Source organism: Molossus molossus, unplaced genomic scaffold, assembly GCF_014108415.1.
Source record: "Molossus molossus isolate mMolMol1 unplaced genomic scaffold, mMolMol1.p scaffold_m16_p_17, whole genome shotgun sequence".
NCBI classification, from domain to species: Eukaryota; Metazoa; Chordata; class Mammalia; order Chiroptera; family Molossidae; genus Molossus; species Molossus molossus.
In genome coordinates, this window is record NW_023425352.1 from 56,920,193 (window position 1) to 56,937,636 (window position 17,444).

Genomic DNA, 17,444 nt, shown 5'->3' on the forward strand with positions numbered 1-17,444 from the left:
TCTGTCACACACAATATCCTAAATGAAACAGGCTCCAAGGCTCAATAATTCCTTGGATTGAATGGCACAAGATGGCTGAAGCTTCTTGAAGCCTCTAGGCAGACACTTTGCCCAAGGAATTATCAAGAGATTCCAATGAGTCCACGTCTCCACGACCTCCTGCTCAGGGGCGGATCCAGATTTTGTGGAGGGTGAAATTTACATAATTTGAGAAGGCCCTCTTAAAGGGGAAGATTACATAATTGTGAATGCAAAATTAGGTATGAAGATGAATATTATTTGGAATAAAACAATATATCACAATAAATTAAAATTTAAGTTGAGAAATACCACACATTAAAATATTTAGAAAAGTGAATCTTTTTATACTATACATGCCTGTATAAAATTCTTTCTCCTATTTTTTCCTGCAAATTCCCTAACTTTGTTATATAATTAAATTTTATAATATCTATAGAGAGAAGAGAAAGATAATTCCATCTCATTAAAAATTGAATTGTATTTTTAATAGATTAGGAAAGTTTTTTTCAGTTTTACCACTCATTGTTGGTAATTTCACCACTAAATTATTGGTAAAAAATTTAGAATTATTAAATATTGAAAAAAATTCTTATACATTTTCTTTATATATAAGCTGTAAGATTTTGGGACATCTCAAGTTGTGTGTGTGTGTGTGTGTTGTGTGTGTGTGTACTCAACAACTTAATTTTTGAAAAATTTATCTTTATTATTGAAAGTATTTCAGATGTCTCTCCTTTTTTCCCCCATTGATATCCTCCTTGCCCACACCCCCCTGCCTTCACTGCACTGTGGTCTGTGTCCAGTGGTTATGCATATGTGCGTATCAGTTCTTTGGTTTATCTCTGCCCCACCTCCATCCTCGCTTTGAGTTTTTCAGTCTGTTCCCTGCTTCCATGTCTCCGGATCAATTTTCAACAACTTAATTGTAAGTGTTCTTTGAATTGATAAACTCATTAACTATTCCATCATCAGTTTTATGTTGGTCCCCACATGTTGTGTCAGCATGAATATTACCAGAAGCCGTTCCTACTGGTACTGTTGTAATAACCAGCACAGAAATGACCCAAACCACGCAGATCTATCCCGCTGAATCCCGATTACATGCTGCTTCTTCACAAGTGCCTCTGAGCCCGGTTCCCAGAATGCCCATGGGTACACCAGTGTCACCCACCGCGAGGAGAATGTGGTGAAGAAAGACGATGATCTTACTGCAGTTTAAATAGCCTACTTTTGCAAATTTTACAAAATATGTGACCATGTGGCTCTATCACTAGGGCTTTTTCAGGGCCCTGGAAGAGACCTGTGCAAGCAAGGAGCCCTCACACACAAGCTGTATTAGCTCTGTGTTACTTACATATGGGGATTTACTCAGGCCACACTGGGCTCCCTGGATGGGGTGGCATGCTAGGTTTCCCATCCAGTCACTAAAACTGAGGAATGACTGCGAGTTCAGTCCACCTCAGTTGCCCAATGTTTCCTCAACTTGAAAATCTTGACAGTTTTAAGCTCCATTTCTTCATGTTTCCACCTTCATACAGTAGATTAAAACAAACCAACAAAAATAGATGAAAAGGTTTAAGAAGTTTGCCCTTAAGAGGGCAATAGGTTTTGGTTAGACTTTTCTATCCATAGTAGAAAGGACTTCACCTAGATTTTCCAGGGCCACTGTCTACATAAATAATTTGAATTCCCCCAGATCAATATGTCAGTACCATTTTGGTAGCTCACGTTCTTGCATTCCCACAAAAGAAATACTGTGCTGGCCAACAGGAGTGTCATTCGGTGCCCCCTGGAATTACACATGCCTTGAGGCTTCAGGAAAACCTAATGGGTGTACGTTCTAGTGCACCTTGGAGCATTTGATGGGTCCCTATGTGTGGGGTAGAGGATTGTAGCAAACCCTGAAGGACAGAAGCCAGGACTGGGATTGAGGCCCATGCAGAGCCAAGTCCAGGCATGGGATAACCCACCCGATGACACTGTTGACCACTGAAGTGCCTCTGTCAGGGTCTAAGGACAGCACTGGTAGAGGGAATAGTGACAAGATTCTTTCTTCTTCATCTTATCCTTCTTCCACTTCCTCTTCTTCCACTTACTCCTCCTTCTCTTCTTCATCACGTAGCAATGACTGTGATTCATGCCAAGATAGACTTGATGGAAAGCCACATTTTCCCTAGAATTGTTCACTGTCATTTTAATGAGTTTTATTTTGATGATTTTCTTAAAAAGAGTGGTGATTGAACATGAATTTAAAATATAGTAATCATGTTTTGTCTTCATTGATGAAAAATATCAATGTTTTGACTATTGGCCACTTACCCACAGTACTTCCGATCTTACCTTCCTGCTGCGACTTTCTCTCTCTGTCTTTTCCACATGTTCCCATTCCCAGCATCCTCATCCCAGTGGTCCTTCGGGGTCATTGCTGGATGTCATTTGTTAAGGATTTGAAGGCTTGATAACGTCAGTGTCCTTTGTCTTATCATTGTTTAGGAAATGGGCAGATGTTGGCAAATTGATACCCGCAGTGGATGAGTTTTCTTGGACCCTCTTTTGCTAGTTTTCTCCTCTTTGCTTCTGCTCTCCCTCTCCTTGTCTCTGTCTTGCTCCTCCCAGGGTAGAATGTTTCTTCTTACATCTGATGGTTACAAAGAATGGATATTGCTTAATGGAATTTATTTTAGAGAATATAAGATTTAAGGAAAACATATGAGCTGCAACTATCTGAGGTGTCACCATGTGGAAGAGAAGACCTTTTTCTTTGTGACCCCAAACAATTAAATTGGGGCAGTAGTTGGGAATTCAAGAAAGATTCAGTCCCAGAGGAAAGAAAAACTCTCACTTATGGTTATTAAAGAGTGAGGTACCTTGTAGTGACCCCTTGGCAGATATGTCAGAACTGGATTCGGACATTGGTTGGTTTTGAGGTTCATTCTTCTGTGACAAGTTGTAATGAAGTAAAAGAAAATCCAGGTGACATCTTATGGTTAGATAACATCCTGACAGGGTAGGAGAAGGCCTTTTCTTTGATATTTACTTTCCTCTCATGCACCCAAGTATAACTCACTCCTGGAAACTGTACTCCGAGTCTTTGACTGTTGTGTGCTGCCTTTGTCCTGATATCTTTAGCCCCTATACACTGTGTTGTCATTTCCTGTCAAAGAACCCATTCTGTCTCCTGACACTGGCTAACTCCTCTTATCCATGGGATCTTTGTATCCATAACCTCTGTTCTGGCCTGTCAAATCACCATCTTGTTTAGGGCTCAGCTCATTTGTATGCGACTCAGTTGAGGAGTTGATGTGTGAACTAGTCCTTCCCAGTTCCTGTGATTCCCAGAATCTATGTCTCTTTCCTTATATGGTTTGAGTGGGGGGATCACAGTATTTTCCTTGACTGGATAGTGGATCTCACTGTGGGGATGGATCATGGAATAATTTTACCACCATGTCACTGCTTGGTCTTTTCTCTTCCATTTTTCCTTCCTAGATCATTAGATTCACAACAGTCTCAGGAAATGCATTTTGACCTTCCTGGCTTAACTACACCTGTCCTAACTTGCTTTGCTTGTTTTTTCCTTCTTGCTTTGTTCTCCTTTCCCCCAATACAATTATTCTTTTTTTTTTGTCCCCACCGAGCAATGCTTTGCTCCACCACAGACTCTCAGATCATAGGAGGATGGCCAATCCCTGTTTGTGTCCATGACATTCCTATGTGTTTTATTGATAAATTACTCCTTATAGGAGAACTGATATATTTTTAATGAGGCCTTTGAAAATAATGGTTTTCTTTCACTATTAGAAAAAAATAAGTTTTATGGATTTTTCACTTTGAAAAATATTTTACTACATAGAATCTACACTTCATCACTTCATTGTTTTTAAAGAAACAGAACTAGAGAGGAAAGGAAAGTGGGATAAAACAATTAAGTCCATCCATTCTCTCTCAAGTGATCTGCACTTAGCCTTACCTGTCCAGAGAAAAGCTGGTTTGTGTACCCAACAGGAGGAGTGAAGAACCAGCCGTGCCAGACACCGCAGCTAAGCTGGTTTCAGCCCTCACCCACGCCATCTCATGGGAGCAGTCTTTTTCTGTCGGTTATGGTCTATTCTCCTTGCTAAGCCTTTTGTCTCCTGGACCAAGATCCTTAACCTTTGTCACATCACTGACTTGGAGTTTCTGCTTGACCACCTGGCAGAGGTGGCCCCAGCTCTAGAATACCTTAGCCTGCTGGGTAACATGGCATGTCCCAATGAACTGGTCAGCTTGGACAAGGACGAGGAAGACTACAAGAGATACAGGTGGGTATCTAGAGGTCTGAGCATGGTGAAAGAAGGAAAAAGTAGCACCTTTGGGGGAATAGTATACTACTGGGTGCATAGCAAATGTTTGGTAAATATCAGTGGATTCCTCATGATAATGTTAAACTTTTACCATTGTGTAACCTATTGCCATTGTTTACTTTTATTGAGGTCACAGGAGCCAAAAAACATGCAAAGCTGTTGGATGGTCTAAGTCAGGGGTTGACAAACTTTTTTGTGAGGGGATGGAGGTCACATGGTTCCTGTTGTAACTATTCAGCCCGACTGTCATAGTGCAGAAGTAGCCGTAGACAATTTGTAAATGAGTGGGCATGGCTATGTTCTAACAAAATTTTATTAAAAACAAACAGATAGACAGATAGGCCAGATTTGACTTTACTAACTGGGAGGAACCGTATCATCCAAATTCTAGCCTAATTATCCTTCTTTTCTTGACTAATTAAGAATATCATACCACTAAGAGAGCCAAGGATGCCATAAAATACACTGACTATAACATGTTTTCAAATGATAACTAGGAAACTCAGTTGACCAAAGGATGGAAATGGGAAAAATCTATCAACATTTCATATGACAAAGACTTATTTACCTCTAGGCCTTTTCCTTCTCCTTCTATTAAAGTGCCAGTTAATAATGACCACACCTTTGTGACAGCAGGGATGGACTTGGAGAGCATTATGCTAAGTGAAATAAGCCAGTTAGTAGAGTCAAATCTGACCTATGCTCTGTGTTGGAAGGTATTCCTGTGGTCTGCTTCAGGGTCATGTTTGGAGAGAAAGCACTGACATTTAGGGAGCTAATATAAAATCTCAAGAGGAAGTCCCACAAGGCCCACGACTTTGTTGCATAAAGCAGTACCTCAGTGTCCACCGACCACGTACTGTGATGGGCTCCAAGTAGAAATGCTTTTCTTCCTCTTCTCTACTTCTAAACCATCTTCTTTCAAACACTGATCCAACGCACCTCTGTTAGGGAGTCTTCTCGATCTTACCAATTTCATCAACTCGTTTTGTTTTCCTTCTTTGTTTTGAATTCTGCCTGCTCTCATTCTTGACTGCTGTTGGTAAGTACTTTTAATGATCTCTTCTTCTGTGTCGTCTTTCTCCATTATGATACATGCTCTCCTTAAAACTCCACTTGAGTCAGTGTGGGCATGAGAAAGGGAGAAAGGAGGGACTACAAAGCAGGGTAAGGCTACTGGAAAAGAATTTCGGAAGGATTGGGGAAAGAGGATAACAAATTGAGAGGAATTTGTTCTATTGAGACTCATAAAAATCTGTGGTGAACCATCAAGGAATATAGTCAGGGGCATTTATTTTGTATAAAAGCAAAACTGAGAGAAATACTAAAGACTATTGAACGTAGTATGTTTAAAAAATATACACACTTACGTACAAGTAAAGCTACCTCAGGAATTCAGTTATATTTCTTCACTGAAATAATTTAACTTTAACTTCATTTTCTAGGTTACTTGATTAAGTTTTTAGGAATCATTGACTGCTTGCTTTTAAACTCTCTTAGAATAAAGCTCTGATCCTACTTTAAAAACTTTTTTGACTTTAGAGAGAACGAAAGGGAGAGGGAGAGAGAAATAGAAATATCAATGAGAGAAAACATTGACTGGCCGCCTCCTGCATGCCCCCCACTAGGGATTTGGCCCACAATCTGGGCATGTGCCCTGACCAGGAATCACACCGGCAACCTCTTGGTGCATGGGTCGATGCTCAACCACTGAGCCACACTGGCCGGGCTCTAACCCTACTTTTTAAAAAATGTGTTAAATCTTTCTTCATCATGAAGATTTTAATTTGAGATGTGATAGTGTTAATCTGGATGTGAGTTCTATTAGGAGAAATATGGTTAATGTCCAGCAGGTGAGTAGTTACAAATTTCTAAATCAACCCTTTACGTTGCTTAGTCACATAGAACTTAATTTGCTTCTTCAACACTCTTATCAACTCCAAAGCATTAACAGCCTGATTTCAGGTATGAAGGGATGACTCAAAACATATTATATCTTCTTACAGCAACTTATTTATACGTCTTGGAAAGGTCAAGTAAGTCCAAGAAAGTTTTCTCAATCCACATTTTTAGTAAACCAAGCATTATTTGGGAGATTCTCAGTTGTTTTCCGTTTTTCTTTTGCTTTCTGTGTTTAATTCTTTAAAATAGCCCAATAAATGTAATATAGGTACATGTATGTACATACGTGTGGTGTGTGCACACACATTCACACACATGTTCATTCATTCATTCATTTATAGATCTGAATGTGGGTCAAACTGCAGGCATATTTCTTTTATAATGAGAGAAGTGGAGTGAGCACAGTTCCTAATCCCATCTTATTTTATTCAGTCTCAAATACAGAGAGGGTTTTATGAGGTTGTGAAAGAAAAAGAAAAGCTAATACTATTTGTTGTTGTTGTTATTGTGACTGGTCGCATTGGTAAAAATACTAAGACCTAATGTTTAAGGGGTCAAATCAGATGATCTGATGGAGTCCAGTTTGCCAGTGGACTTTTAAACTGGAGAGTCCAGTCCAGATCAGTGACCCTTAACCAAGGTTATACTTCTGAATCATCCAAGGCATCTTGATATATTTGGTGGCAAATATAACAAAATAGTCAGCAGGTGAGTCTGATGCTCAATTAAGAACTATTGGACCAAGTCGTATTTAAAATTCCTGTTGGTGTTAACATTCTGAGATACTCTGCTCCCAAGCAGTTCCAGTTCTTCCTTACCATCTCATACTATTTTATCTTCTAGATCTCACACTGCTTCATGTATTTTGCCATTCAGAGAATGGCTTCCAGTAGGTAAGGGCTGTCTTCTTGCCCTTTGAAGCCTCTTTAATACCTAAAGTAGGTATTACTACCTAAAGCAGGCCATGGAATAGGGGCTTGGTAATTTTTCTGGCTTGAAATTACCCTTCCTCTCATGAGCTGGGTACTTATAGACAGGTGCATGGCACTTCGGGCCCCTCAGATGCCCACTGCCTATTTGGAATCAGATCCTAATAGATATTGGCAAACACGGTGAACAAGCAAGAGACTCAATCCAAGAGCTGGTGGTTGGGGCTTGGCTCCTTAGGGAGGCTTTGATTCCAGTAGAGCGATCCATCTCATGGGCTGGGCTGGGCACCCTCCACGCCTCTCCTTCCCACTCCAGGTCTGTTCCCTGGAAGTCGTGGAAGGATGGGGCTGGGAAGGCTGTTTGTTAGCTGCACACATGGCAAAGTTGCCATGAGGAGCATGGTTCTCGAGGCTGCACACAACTTAAAGCACACCTAGTCAGTTATCTTAGAAAATTCAGACGCGACCTGCAATGATGGCAGAGTGCCCACACGCGGAGAGAAATGGGAATCGAGAGCAGCGGTGGATACGTGTGCCCTTGCAGTTCCACGTTCACTGGATGCCACCTGGCTGCTGCATGGGCAAGCAGGTCCATTCCGTAATAATTCTAAATGTGTTATTCATCTTATTTTTTAAAATAGGTTTTAATTTTTTAGAGAGAGAAGAAGGGAGAGAGAGAGAAACATCTGTGTGAGAGAGAAACGTCGATCGGCTGCCTCCCGAGAATCGAATCGGGACCTCTCAGGCCACGGCCAACGCTCAGTCCACTGAGCCACACCAGCCGGGCTTATTTCTAATTTCTAATTTGACGTGCATTCTCACACTTGCACTTGGATGGGATAATGTGTGTAGGACCCCGCTCTGCCCTGTAATAAGAGAAGCAGCCCACTCCGCTCATCCTGGAATGTGTGCTTCATGGATCCCTGAGAAATTTTAGGATTTCTCAACAAGACTTCTGAGCCCAGAGTTCCTGTGGCATCTGGGCTTCCACTGCGCAATGTAAACACCTTTTTTTCTCTCTTGGTAAACTATCTTCCTGCCCCTTCATTCATAAAGCATGAGGTCTGCCTGCCTTCTCGCTCTTACCCAGAGACTAATACTAGGGCCCCTATGTAAATTTATGTGACATTTTCACTAGAAAATTGCTTAAAAATGAATGATATTTCTACGGTTTACTGTTTTTCACTTTAAGTACGTTTTCTGACAATATGTCTTCTATTAATCATTTAAGCAATAGTGGGAGCCTTAAAGGAGTGTATTCAGAGGCAAGAACCCATGGCTCATTTAGTGCTGTCTAAAAAAATGTCTTATTGATTGGCATCCTCTGTGGGGATGTGATGTAATATTTATAATATGTCACCCTGCCATACATCAAAATAGGTATGTCTGTTGTTTCATTTCCATGGGAGACGTTGATTTCAGAGAGGCCTGCCCAGATTTAGGTCACGTGTGGCCATCGTCTGGACCAGAAATGGGAAGGGACCAGATTCATGGAGTTGCTGGAAATGGCAGATGCTTTGGTGTCTGCAGATTTTTTCCTCCCCTCCCCCCACACCATCCCTTCTCCTTCCTCACGTATCCCTGTGCACCAGCTTAGATTTTCTTGGCACACATCTCCACAGTAAAATGGGCTCATTAAATCTGTACGTGAGCATGAACATATTCCCAAGTCATTGAGCAGTGCCCTGGTCCTGCTGGGGCAGGAGCGAAGCCATGCCTAGGGTTTCTCTTTGCCATTCATCATAGACCATGGCTGAGCACTGTCCACTGCCATGTTATTACAGGAGCTAAACCTGCCCATGCTTCGCCCTGTGCGCACACTGTGCTATTTGGGGATGAATGTTGAATGGAGGCGAACGTGATAGCCAGCAGCTTTGGGATTTGAGCAGGAAGAGTGGGTGAGGCGGCGCTGGGCTTGGGAGACCACCATTGTACTAAGAACCCACTTTGGGCCTCCTGTGCACTTCAACACTGGCCAGAAAATGAATCAAGGATGGACACTGGGGTGCCCAGGATGCTCTGTTCCCTGTCTTCCTTTGCAATTATTTTCTTTCTTCTTACTGCAGGAAAGTCAACAGTACACAAGTGATAACTTCAGTTGTCCCATAAGGGAGTTGGCTCAGGGCTCTCAGCCCTACTTCTGCTCTAAGCCCTTGTCATTCATTCTTTCCTGCCACTGCAGTCTTGGTGCGCCTCGCCTTCCTCGCTCCTCCCCAGTAGGTCCCTCTGTATTCCTTACAAGGTTCAATTATTTAAACCGTGACACCCTTTCTTTGTTCCCTGAAGGAAGCAGCCCTGGAGCCTGCCCAGTGTCTGCGGCACTCAGCCGAGGGAAGGCGGGAGGGACCTTCGCCGTCTGTTGGCCATCCTGGGCTACCACCACTCCCCAGCCGAAAGGAGCTGTAAGACTTGTGGCTTACACAACCCAGCTAGCATTCTCCAGCTAATCTACAGTCTGGGCTTTGAAGATCACAAGAAAGCAAAGGTCACGACCCAGAGATCAAAGTGACAGAAACCCACAGAGTAATTGCTGGTTACCCTCTGTAGAGGGCCTTGTCTATCCTGTGGGTGTATTGTGTGCACGGCCACTTCAAACATGCTGCCCAAGTCAGCTTGCCTTTGCCAGTTGGCAGGCACTCACGAGCTGTAGGTGAGCTCACCTCGGCTCATTAGAGTGAGGTCATTGTCATCTCTCTGAGCCTCTGGAGTTATTCCACGCAGTGTTTTTCATTACTCTTTGGTCTTTATTGACTTTTTCTCACAGTCCTCTTTTACCTGGAGGTGTGAGGGGGCGGTTATATGAGGAAACTGGAGAAATAAGAACAGCGGATATGGATGGATTTGTTGTAAATTAACTTTGAGGCACATAGGAGTCAAGCAAGCTGAAGCATAAAAGAGGCTTAGGCATCTTCAGATCGTTCCCTTCATTGCACAGATGGGGAAACTGAGGCTCGGGAAGGTGATAGACTGAACCAAGATATTCCCAGAGCCTGGGATTTCCTCTGACCTGGTAGTCCCCAAGCCTTTTGTTATGAAGAGCTCCGCTTTTTAAAATTTTCTTCCCCATGCTTTAAAGATTTGCCTCTTAAATAAACTTTATTTAAGCCATTGCTAACTTTTTAAAATTAGTCAGACACATTTAGCTGTTGATCCGTGCTTTTGATCAGCATCAGGTAACCAGGATTACCCAACTGGACTGATGTAATCCAGTCGACAGCAAAGAAGCTTGATATTTTGTTGGCGTGTTCACTCGATTCTTTTAAGCTTTGTGAAAGGTTGAGAACAGTTCGTGGGTCACCTGTTGCCTTCAGGGGTCCCCAGGAGGGCCTCGGCAGCTTGCACCATCTTTGCCACCGTCCCCCCAGCATGGGAGCAGTAGGCAACAAGAACTAACGGGAAGAAGGATAGGATGCCATAAATGGAAGGAAGTAGGAAAAAACTTCAGTGACCCCCCCCCCATCCAGTTCCCTTAGAACTTAGAGACTTGGTGTGTCTGAGTAGAGTGTCCTCGGAGGGAGAAGTCCATGGTGGTGCGGTGTTCGGGGCAGCGGTTCTGAGCAGGAGGGGAGAGCATCCTCCTCTCCCTTTGAAATCTAGGTGGAAAATGCCAGAGCTTTAATATTTGGTGGAGAAATTTTATTTTGGAGTAAAAAATAAACAACAAAAGCCTTTCCACTGTTCCTTGTGTCCCCCTACCTGTTTGGGGTGTCTCCTTAGAGCAGCCCTTTAAGAAAATGGGGCAAAACTGAAAAGCTCTGTGCAGGGGGTCTCACCTTTAGACAATCTGTTTGCAGACAGACACAAATAGGTGTTTAAACACCTTCCTCCCCAGGATCCCTGGTCTCCTCTCCATAACCTCACCGTCCACATCACGCAAGTGTGGCCGGACTCCCGTCCCCCAGCCGCCTTGGGAGGGTCAGGGAAATTGGAGTTGCCCTTTGGAGCTAGAGACGGGAGACTTAGAACTTAGATGGATCTCTTTTCATTAAGCAGTGTCCTGGCTTAACAAGCAGTTTTATAAATCTGAAGCTGTCTCTGGGTGTCATAGGATTTATAGACGGGGGTTTCTGCCATAAAGTGGTTTATGATGGCTGCCTTCTATGTTATCAGTAACTGTCTCTTCCTTCAACCATTGCTGTTTGATAATAGCCTTAAAACACCCAGAATTACTTACCTGCAAGGCCCATTCCCGATAGCCCCTGTTGACAGTCTGAATAAGTTTACTGCCCTTTTGTTGTACTTTACCTTCAAAACAAACTGATTGAACCATCAATAGCTCTGTGGAAGCTGACAGAGGCATGTCATGTGGACGAGCCCCTGTGATCACAGGTTATCTGGGGGAGTTAACCTTCCCGCATTGTTAACTGAAATGTTTTATGTACTATGCAACTTTAGGATACGGCTGTGATAACCTCAGTAACTAAGTCATACATCACAGTAAAGAGATTTTGGTGCAACAAATAACCCGGGATTAAATTTACAAGGGTGGAATTGATATTGTAAAAGCCTCATTCTGTGGCTCCGGGAACCCTCTCGTATTTTTATGGCAAGCTTGTATTATACTCAGGATTGAAGCTGCAGCTTTTGACACCCTGACATGACCCAGAACAAAGGGAAATAGATCTCTCGAGACTGGGACGGGACAGGCAGGCAGAAAGCCCACTGACTTATCACTTGGCAGTAATGTTTGGAACCCATTCCAAACCGCCAAGGGGCAGGGAGAGCTCATAGATGCGGCTGCTGTCGTGTTCTCTGTGTGGCAGACACGTGCCAGGGCAGGCCGCTCGCAGCCTTGGGAAGGAGACTCTTCACTACCTTACCACCCCCATAATTCCCAAACTACTCTTTTTCATGGTGGTGTTTTCACTTGGCCGGCGGCTCTCAGCAGGCCAGCAGCATCAGCCTCACGTGGGAACTTACTAGAAATGTAAATTCCAGGCCCCATTCCGGATGTAGTGAATGGGAAACTCTAGCAGTTGGGCTCTCCCATCTGTCTTTCAACAAACCACCCAGGGGTGCCGACGCTCACCCAAGTTTGAGAACCGCTGCATTAGCATAGACGTTCCTTGAGAGCAGGGCCCTGGTCTGATCCGTGCACACCCTCTGAGCCCCTGGCGCAGCTCCCGGCGGGTGGTGGCTGCTCAGTCCTTATTTGCTGAGGGAGTAAGTGTCTGTGTGAGTAAGTGGAAGACGATATCTCTGAGGCAGGGACTTTGGACCCTAGGGAAGTCTCAGAGCCAGGATTTGGGGAGGGCTTTCTGAGTGCCCCTCAAATCTCCAAGCAGCAGCCACCTGGAAACCCCCGGCTGGCCATCAGGATGGGAGCCAAGTCACCCCTAGTATCAGGGTGATGGCAGCCTGTTGTAGGGACTGTTTCTCTGATTATTCGAGAAGAGTGCCGAGAAAACAGCAGCTCTTTGTCACCTACAGTCTTTAACTAGCTTAAAGCCAGCACCTCTCTCTCTCTCATTTCAGGGCTGCGATCCAAAGTGGGGCGAAATGACAACGTGCTGTCTGTTGTCATCCTGGCTCCTGCCAGCCCTGTGAAGACATCTTTCATTCCGTCATTAAACACTGGCTGATTTTCTAACACTGATGTTTTCTTCACCTGCATATTCATCTTTCCCACCCTACACTTAGTGGGTGTCTTTCCTCCTGCGAGCGTCGCTCCTGACACATTGTTTCCGTCGGTGCATGTCTTCCTTAGAAAGGCTCTGTTGTCATCGAGACTTTGCTGCTACAAGCAGAAGACGGAAGTTTTCTGTGACATCGGCTGAGGCCAGCGGGAGTTCTGCTGGGGGACAGAGAGGCCATTTGGGTTCTTTGTGGAAATATCCTGATTCTGGAAAAGGTCAGGGGGCATTTGGAGAGGGAAAGGGAGGCTCAGGGAGAAATAGGGGAAAAGGCACTAGATTGAGGCCAGCGAGGAAGCAGGAGGCAGGTAGTGAAATTTCCGGGACCTCAGATGTTGGAGGGTCCAGCTCTGGGGAGGAAAAGTGTATCTCCAAAGAATTTTAGAGTATTTCCACTTGAAAAGATGACTAATGTGAAGGTTGTGGCTGGAGGTCTCTAAGTTGCCTCTGGTGTTCGAGTCTCCCACCTGGACTCACGGAGGTCACATGTGATGCGAGGTGTGCCGGTGAATGTGGGGCTGGCCTGGGGGCCCGGGGCTCCCCCGAGAATGGAGGTGCCCTGCTCACCCTGAGAAACATTTGCACTGAGAAGAAGCCAATGTTTGGGGTTGCTTTAGGGTTTATCTCATTGAAGCCTGCTTGAAACTTTCTGCTCCTCCTCACCCTCCTTCAGCTATTAGTTTTTAGTTATTCAGTGAGTAATATTAGGTCCCTTTTTCTGTGTTGCCAAAACTTCTGCAGTCTCGGTACTTAGCGATGCTGATTCCTGGTTTCTCTGTGCCAATTTATCATCCGCATTACACCGAGAACTCCTTTAAGTGAAGGGACCATGTTGTCATCAACTCTGTACACCTAGAACCTGGCACATAGTTGGTGCTCAAGAAATATTTGCACAACAGAAATGAACAGCTATTTTACTGAATTAATTCTAATGCTACTTCCCAACGTGGCCTGAGGGTGAGCAAAAAATAAATAAATAAAAATGTGTTCCTGCCTTCAAGAAGCTGATAGTGGAGGTGAGGACCTCAGCGGAACTGAATTCCTGAACAGCAGACAACTCGCTGGGTCTTTGAGGTGGTCGCCTCCCTGAGTGTCTCTGCCCGTTGTCTTCCAGATGCTTCGTTCTGCACAAGCTGCCCAATCTAAAGTTTTTGGATGCCCGAAAAGTAACCAGGCAAGAACGAGAGGAAGCTTTGGTCAGAGGGGCGTTCATGAAGGTGGTGAAGCCCAAGGTAAGCTGCCTTCTTCACGGTCTCCTCAACGCTCGTGTCTCACCGCACGGGAACCCGCGGAGCACGGAGGGCGTGCTCCTGTGTGTGCAGAATGCGGGAGGGTCTCACGCCACGTTTCCGCCCATGCGTACTGTTTGCCAAGCAAGAAGTAAGACTGGGTACAACCTGAGTCTTCACCGTCTAAGATGACTTATTTGTAAGGTGAGTTCACCCAGGTGACGGATAAGGCAGCACCATGCATAGCCCAGTGGTGATGTCGCAGGGGCAGGTGGCATTTCGGGCCTGAAGCGGACACAGGAGAAAGAGGAAAACACTGGGCATCTCCTCTCACTCAGGTGGTTAGGGTCCCTCCAGCACCTCATGGGAGGGCCTTCTCTCCTGGGACCCGATGGGAGCCACAGGCGGGGGATTTTCTTGAGTCCACAGGTGAGAAGCCAGCAGCTCTCAGAGATCTTGGTAGTGGGAAGGTGACTTTTTCTGGCACTGTGACCTGAGACTGGGATGTGCTCCCTCCATGTAGCTCTCTAGAGTTCATGGGCATGATGTTTGATGACCTGTCCAGCTGAGTCTGCCCCGAGGCCGTGGCAGTGACCATGGTGTCATCTTAATCACAGCATGGATGAGGCAGGGGGGCTTTGCTCCGGGCATAAGGGAGTTCTTAAGGACATGGAAAACTCTTACTAGAAGGGGTTGGGAGTCCTTCAGTGAAGCCCAGGGTGGGGAGTGGACTTGGTGACACTTGAGGACGCCTGTGGAGATCCGTCCCTGTCCTGGGGCTCTGTGGTGTGACATCGTCGTTTCCTATGGGACCCCAGCTGGTGTGTTGAGGACACTGGTCCAGACATCCTGGAGGTCTGGTTTTCCCTCACGTACTGGCCCACAGCACTCTGCACATGCATTGGATGACTGAGAGGGAAAGAGAAAGACCAAACAGAACCCAACAGAAACAGAAACCCCTCCACCAAGTGGCCCAGCTGGGCAGCAGACCTCAGGCCCCTTTCCTTCCCTGAATCCACGCGCGGCGACTTATTCCCGTTACGCCGAGTGCAGTTGCTGGCGGTTGTGGAAATACACGGTGCAGGGGGCATAATCCTGGCAGGTGAGTGTGTTGGCACCTGTTTCAGCGTGTGGGAAATTAACTGAGTGACCCGTCCCGTAGTTATGAAAGTGTTAACAGTTTTCTCATCGCGGCAGATCTGACATATTGCTCATGGCTGCCCTCTGCTATTTCAGCTTTTGTAATTTTGTCCAAATGAAATCATTTATTTCTTGGCCTCCTTTTTTCTTTCCTTTCTTCCTTTTCTTTTTTTAAAGATTCCAGAGACATTTCCATCACCAAACCAAAGAAAGTACAACACAGAGGCTGTTCATACTGTGTGGGCTCGCCCCCCGCATTTCTTGCCCTCATGCACCCAGGCACTTGACAGACTGGATCAGTACTTCACTGTCACTGTCTCCGACATGAGCAGCTCTGTGTGGTCACTGGAAATCTGAAGGGGCAGCGTACTGGGGCACTGCACGTGTGCCCACCCCTGTTCTTAGGTGCTTCACGTACAGATCTGAGGGGCCTCACATGCCCCTGGAATGTAGACGGAAGGGGGCAGTGGCTTATTCTACAGGGAAACTCAGGCCTAGAGACGTTGATTGGCTGCCAAGGCCCCGGCTAGTCATTGCTGGCGCTGTCCCTGTGTCCGGCCACAGCGCCACGTCCTCCACTGCTGTCTTAGCCCGGGAGCACGCGCCCCACGTTTTCCCGGAGGCCGACCTGAAGGCAGCGGGGGAGCAGGGCTGTCCTGTCAGAGGGAGCGGGCAGAGGTGGTGGGGAGGGGCGGCCTTTGAAAGCAAATGGGAATGGCTCTTTAAATCCTGTAATAGCTGGTTCTCCGAGTCATTAGCAACTTAAGCAGAAATGCTCTTCAAAGCTCCAAATTAGTTTCTAATCAATTATAGAATTAGCTCATGTTTGTGTGATTGACTCTAACATCTTTACTAACTGTATTAAGCTTTAAGATCTCCATGAGTTATTTGAGGAGAAGCAGAGGCACGTGACGAGGTGTGGGGACCTTCGACGGTTCTCTTTTCACAGCCACATGATTTCCAGACTGGACTGGGCTTGAGTGATCGCCTGCTCGAGAGCTCACTTAGCGAGTGAAGAACTGGGAGACGATCAAGTCTTCCTAGGCCCCCAGAGTCCCAGAGGCAGACTGGGACCAGAACCCAGGGATGCGGGCTTCCAGCTAAGAGTTCTGTGTACGCAGCGTCCTGCGCAGGCACCGGAGGGTTTCCCTGGGACCCTGGTCTCCTAGCAAACTGCATGCCTCTCTTCAGTGGCAGGCTGCCCCTTCGTCTGTCTTCAGAGATCCTTTCTGGTGCTTTCCTAGCAGATAGAGAAAGGTCAGATGAGCTCCTTGCTGAATTGATAAATTGATGTTAAAAAGGCTGGTTCTCACCTGCTCCCAGTATATACAGACATGTGTTTGTTCCTATGCAGGTGTGTGTATATGCTTTCCGTCTCTGTGTATATATACATATGTATGCTCCGGGAGGTATGTGTACGCCTGGATTCGGCTCCTAAGTGGAGAGCAATTTCCTCCCTGTGAATTGCCGATGCTGAGCTGAGCACACTGGGTGAAGACCTATTTTTCATAACGGCGTCAGAATCTCAAGTTGGCTTCTGTCCTTTCCAAGGCAGCGTGGCCTGTGTGCTTATTCAGCAGAAGGCTCTGATGGGTGATCAAGGGGCCGTGATTTGGGGAGCTGTTTTCATTTTATTCCTGACATAAAGTATTTGGGAGAATGGAAGCACCTCTGCAGTCACAGCCCTTGCCTGGAGGCAGGGGACGGCAACGTGGGTTCCTGGCTGACGCTGGTGCAGAATCATCCAGGATCTGATAAACCCGGCGTCCCGGAGGCTGGACGTGCTACCTGCAGGCCCTGGCGCTTGAGTGCGAGTTCTCTCTCGCTTTCTCTCACGATCACACAGTTCTCCTTCATCGCCGCCTTTTGGCTTTTGTTTTTAAAAGCTGCCTTCTGTCTGAGCTCTGATTGTTCTACAGAAAGATGCTGTCATTCATTAGGGAGTGATAGCTAATGCTATAATGGGCTCTTCTAGACGTGAGTGTGTGTGTGTGTGTGTGTGTGTGTGTTGTTAGTTAATGGATTTACAACAGCTAGGCTTTGCTCATTTCCCAGAATTATAAAGAAAATATGTATCTTTGTCAAATATTGGCCATTGAATGATGCCATTGTCCATGCAGAGAGCACCAAGCTAGGTGCAGAGAAGGCTGAGGCCCCCCAAAGAAAGGCTTCTGTAATAACCAGACTGTGACCCCCCTCGCTGCACAGGGAACAGATCAAAGCGGCACAGAGGCCTGTCCAGGAGCG

General features: G+C 45.7%; 1 protein-coding gene across 2 annotated transcripts in view; it reads left to right on the plus strand.

The window, feature by feature from the left end:
• The window catches only part of LRMDA (leucine rich melanocyte differentiation associated), a 1,094,111-nt gene that overhangs the window by 590,317 nt on the left and 486,350 nt on the right, over positions 1 to 17,444 (plus strand). For both annotated transcript variants that reach the window (XM_036264919.1, XM_036264920.1), the window contains exons 4-5: positions 4,183 to 4,322; positions 13,943 to 14,060. In XM_036264919.1, coding sequence (XP_036120812.1) covers positions 4,183 to 4,322; positions 13,943 to 14,060 — 258 coding nt within the window. The remainder of the gene's footprint in view (positions 1 to 4,182; positions 4,323 to 13,942; positions 14,061 to 17,444) is intronic.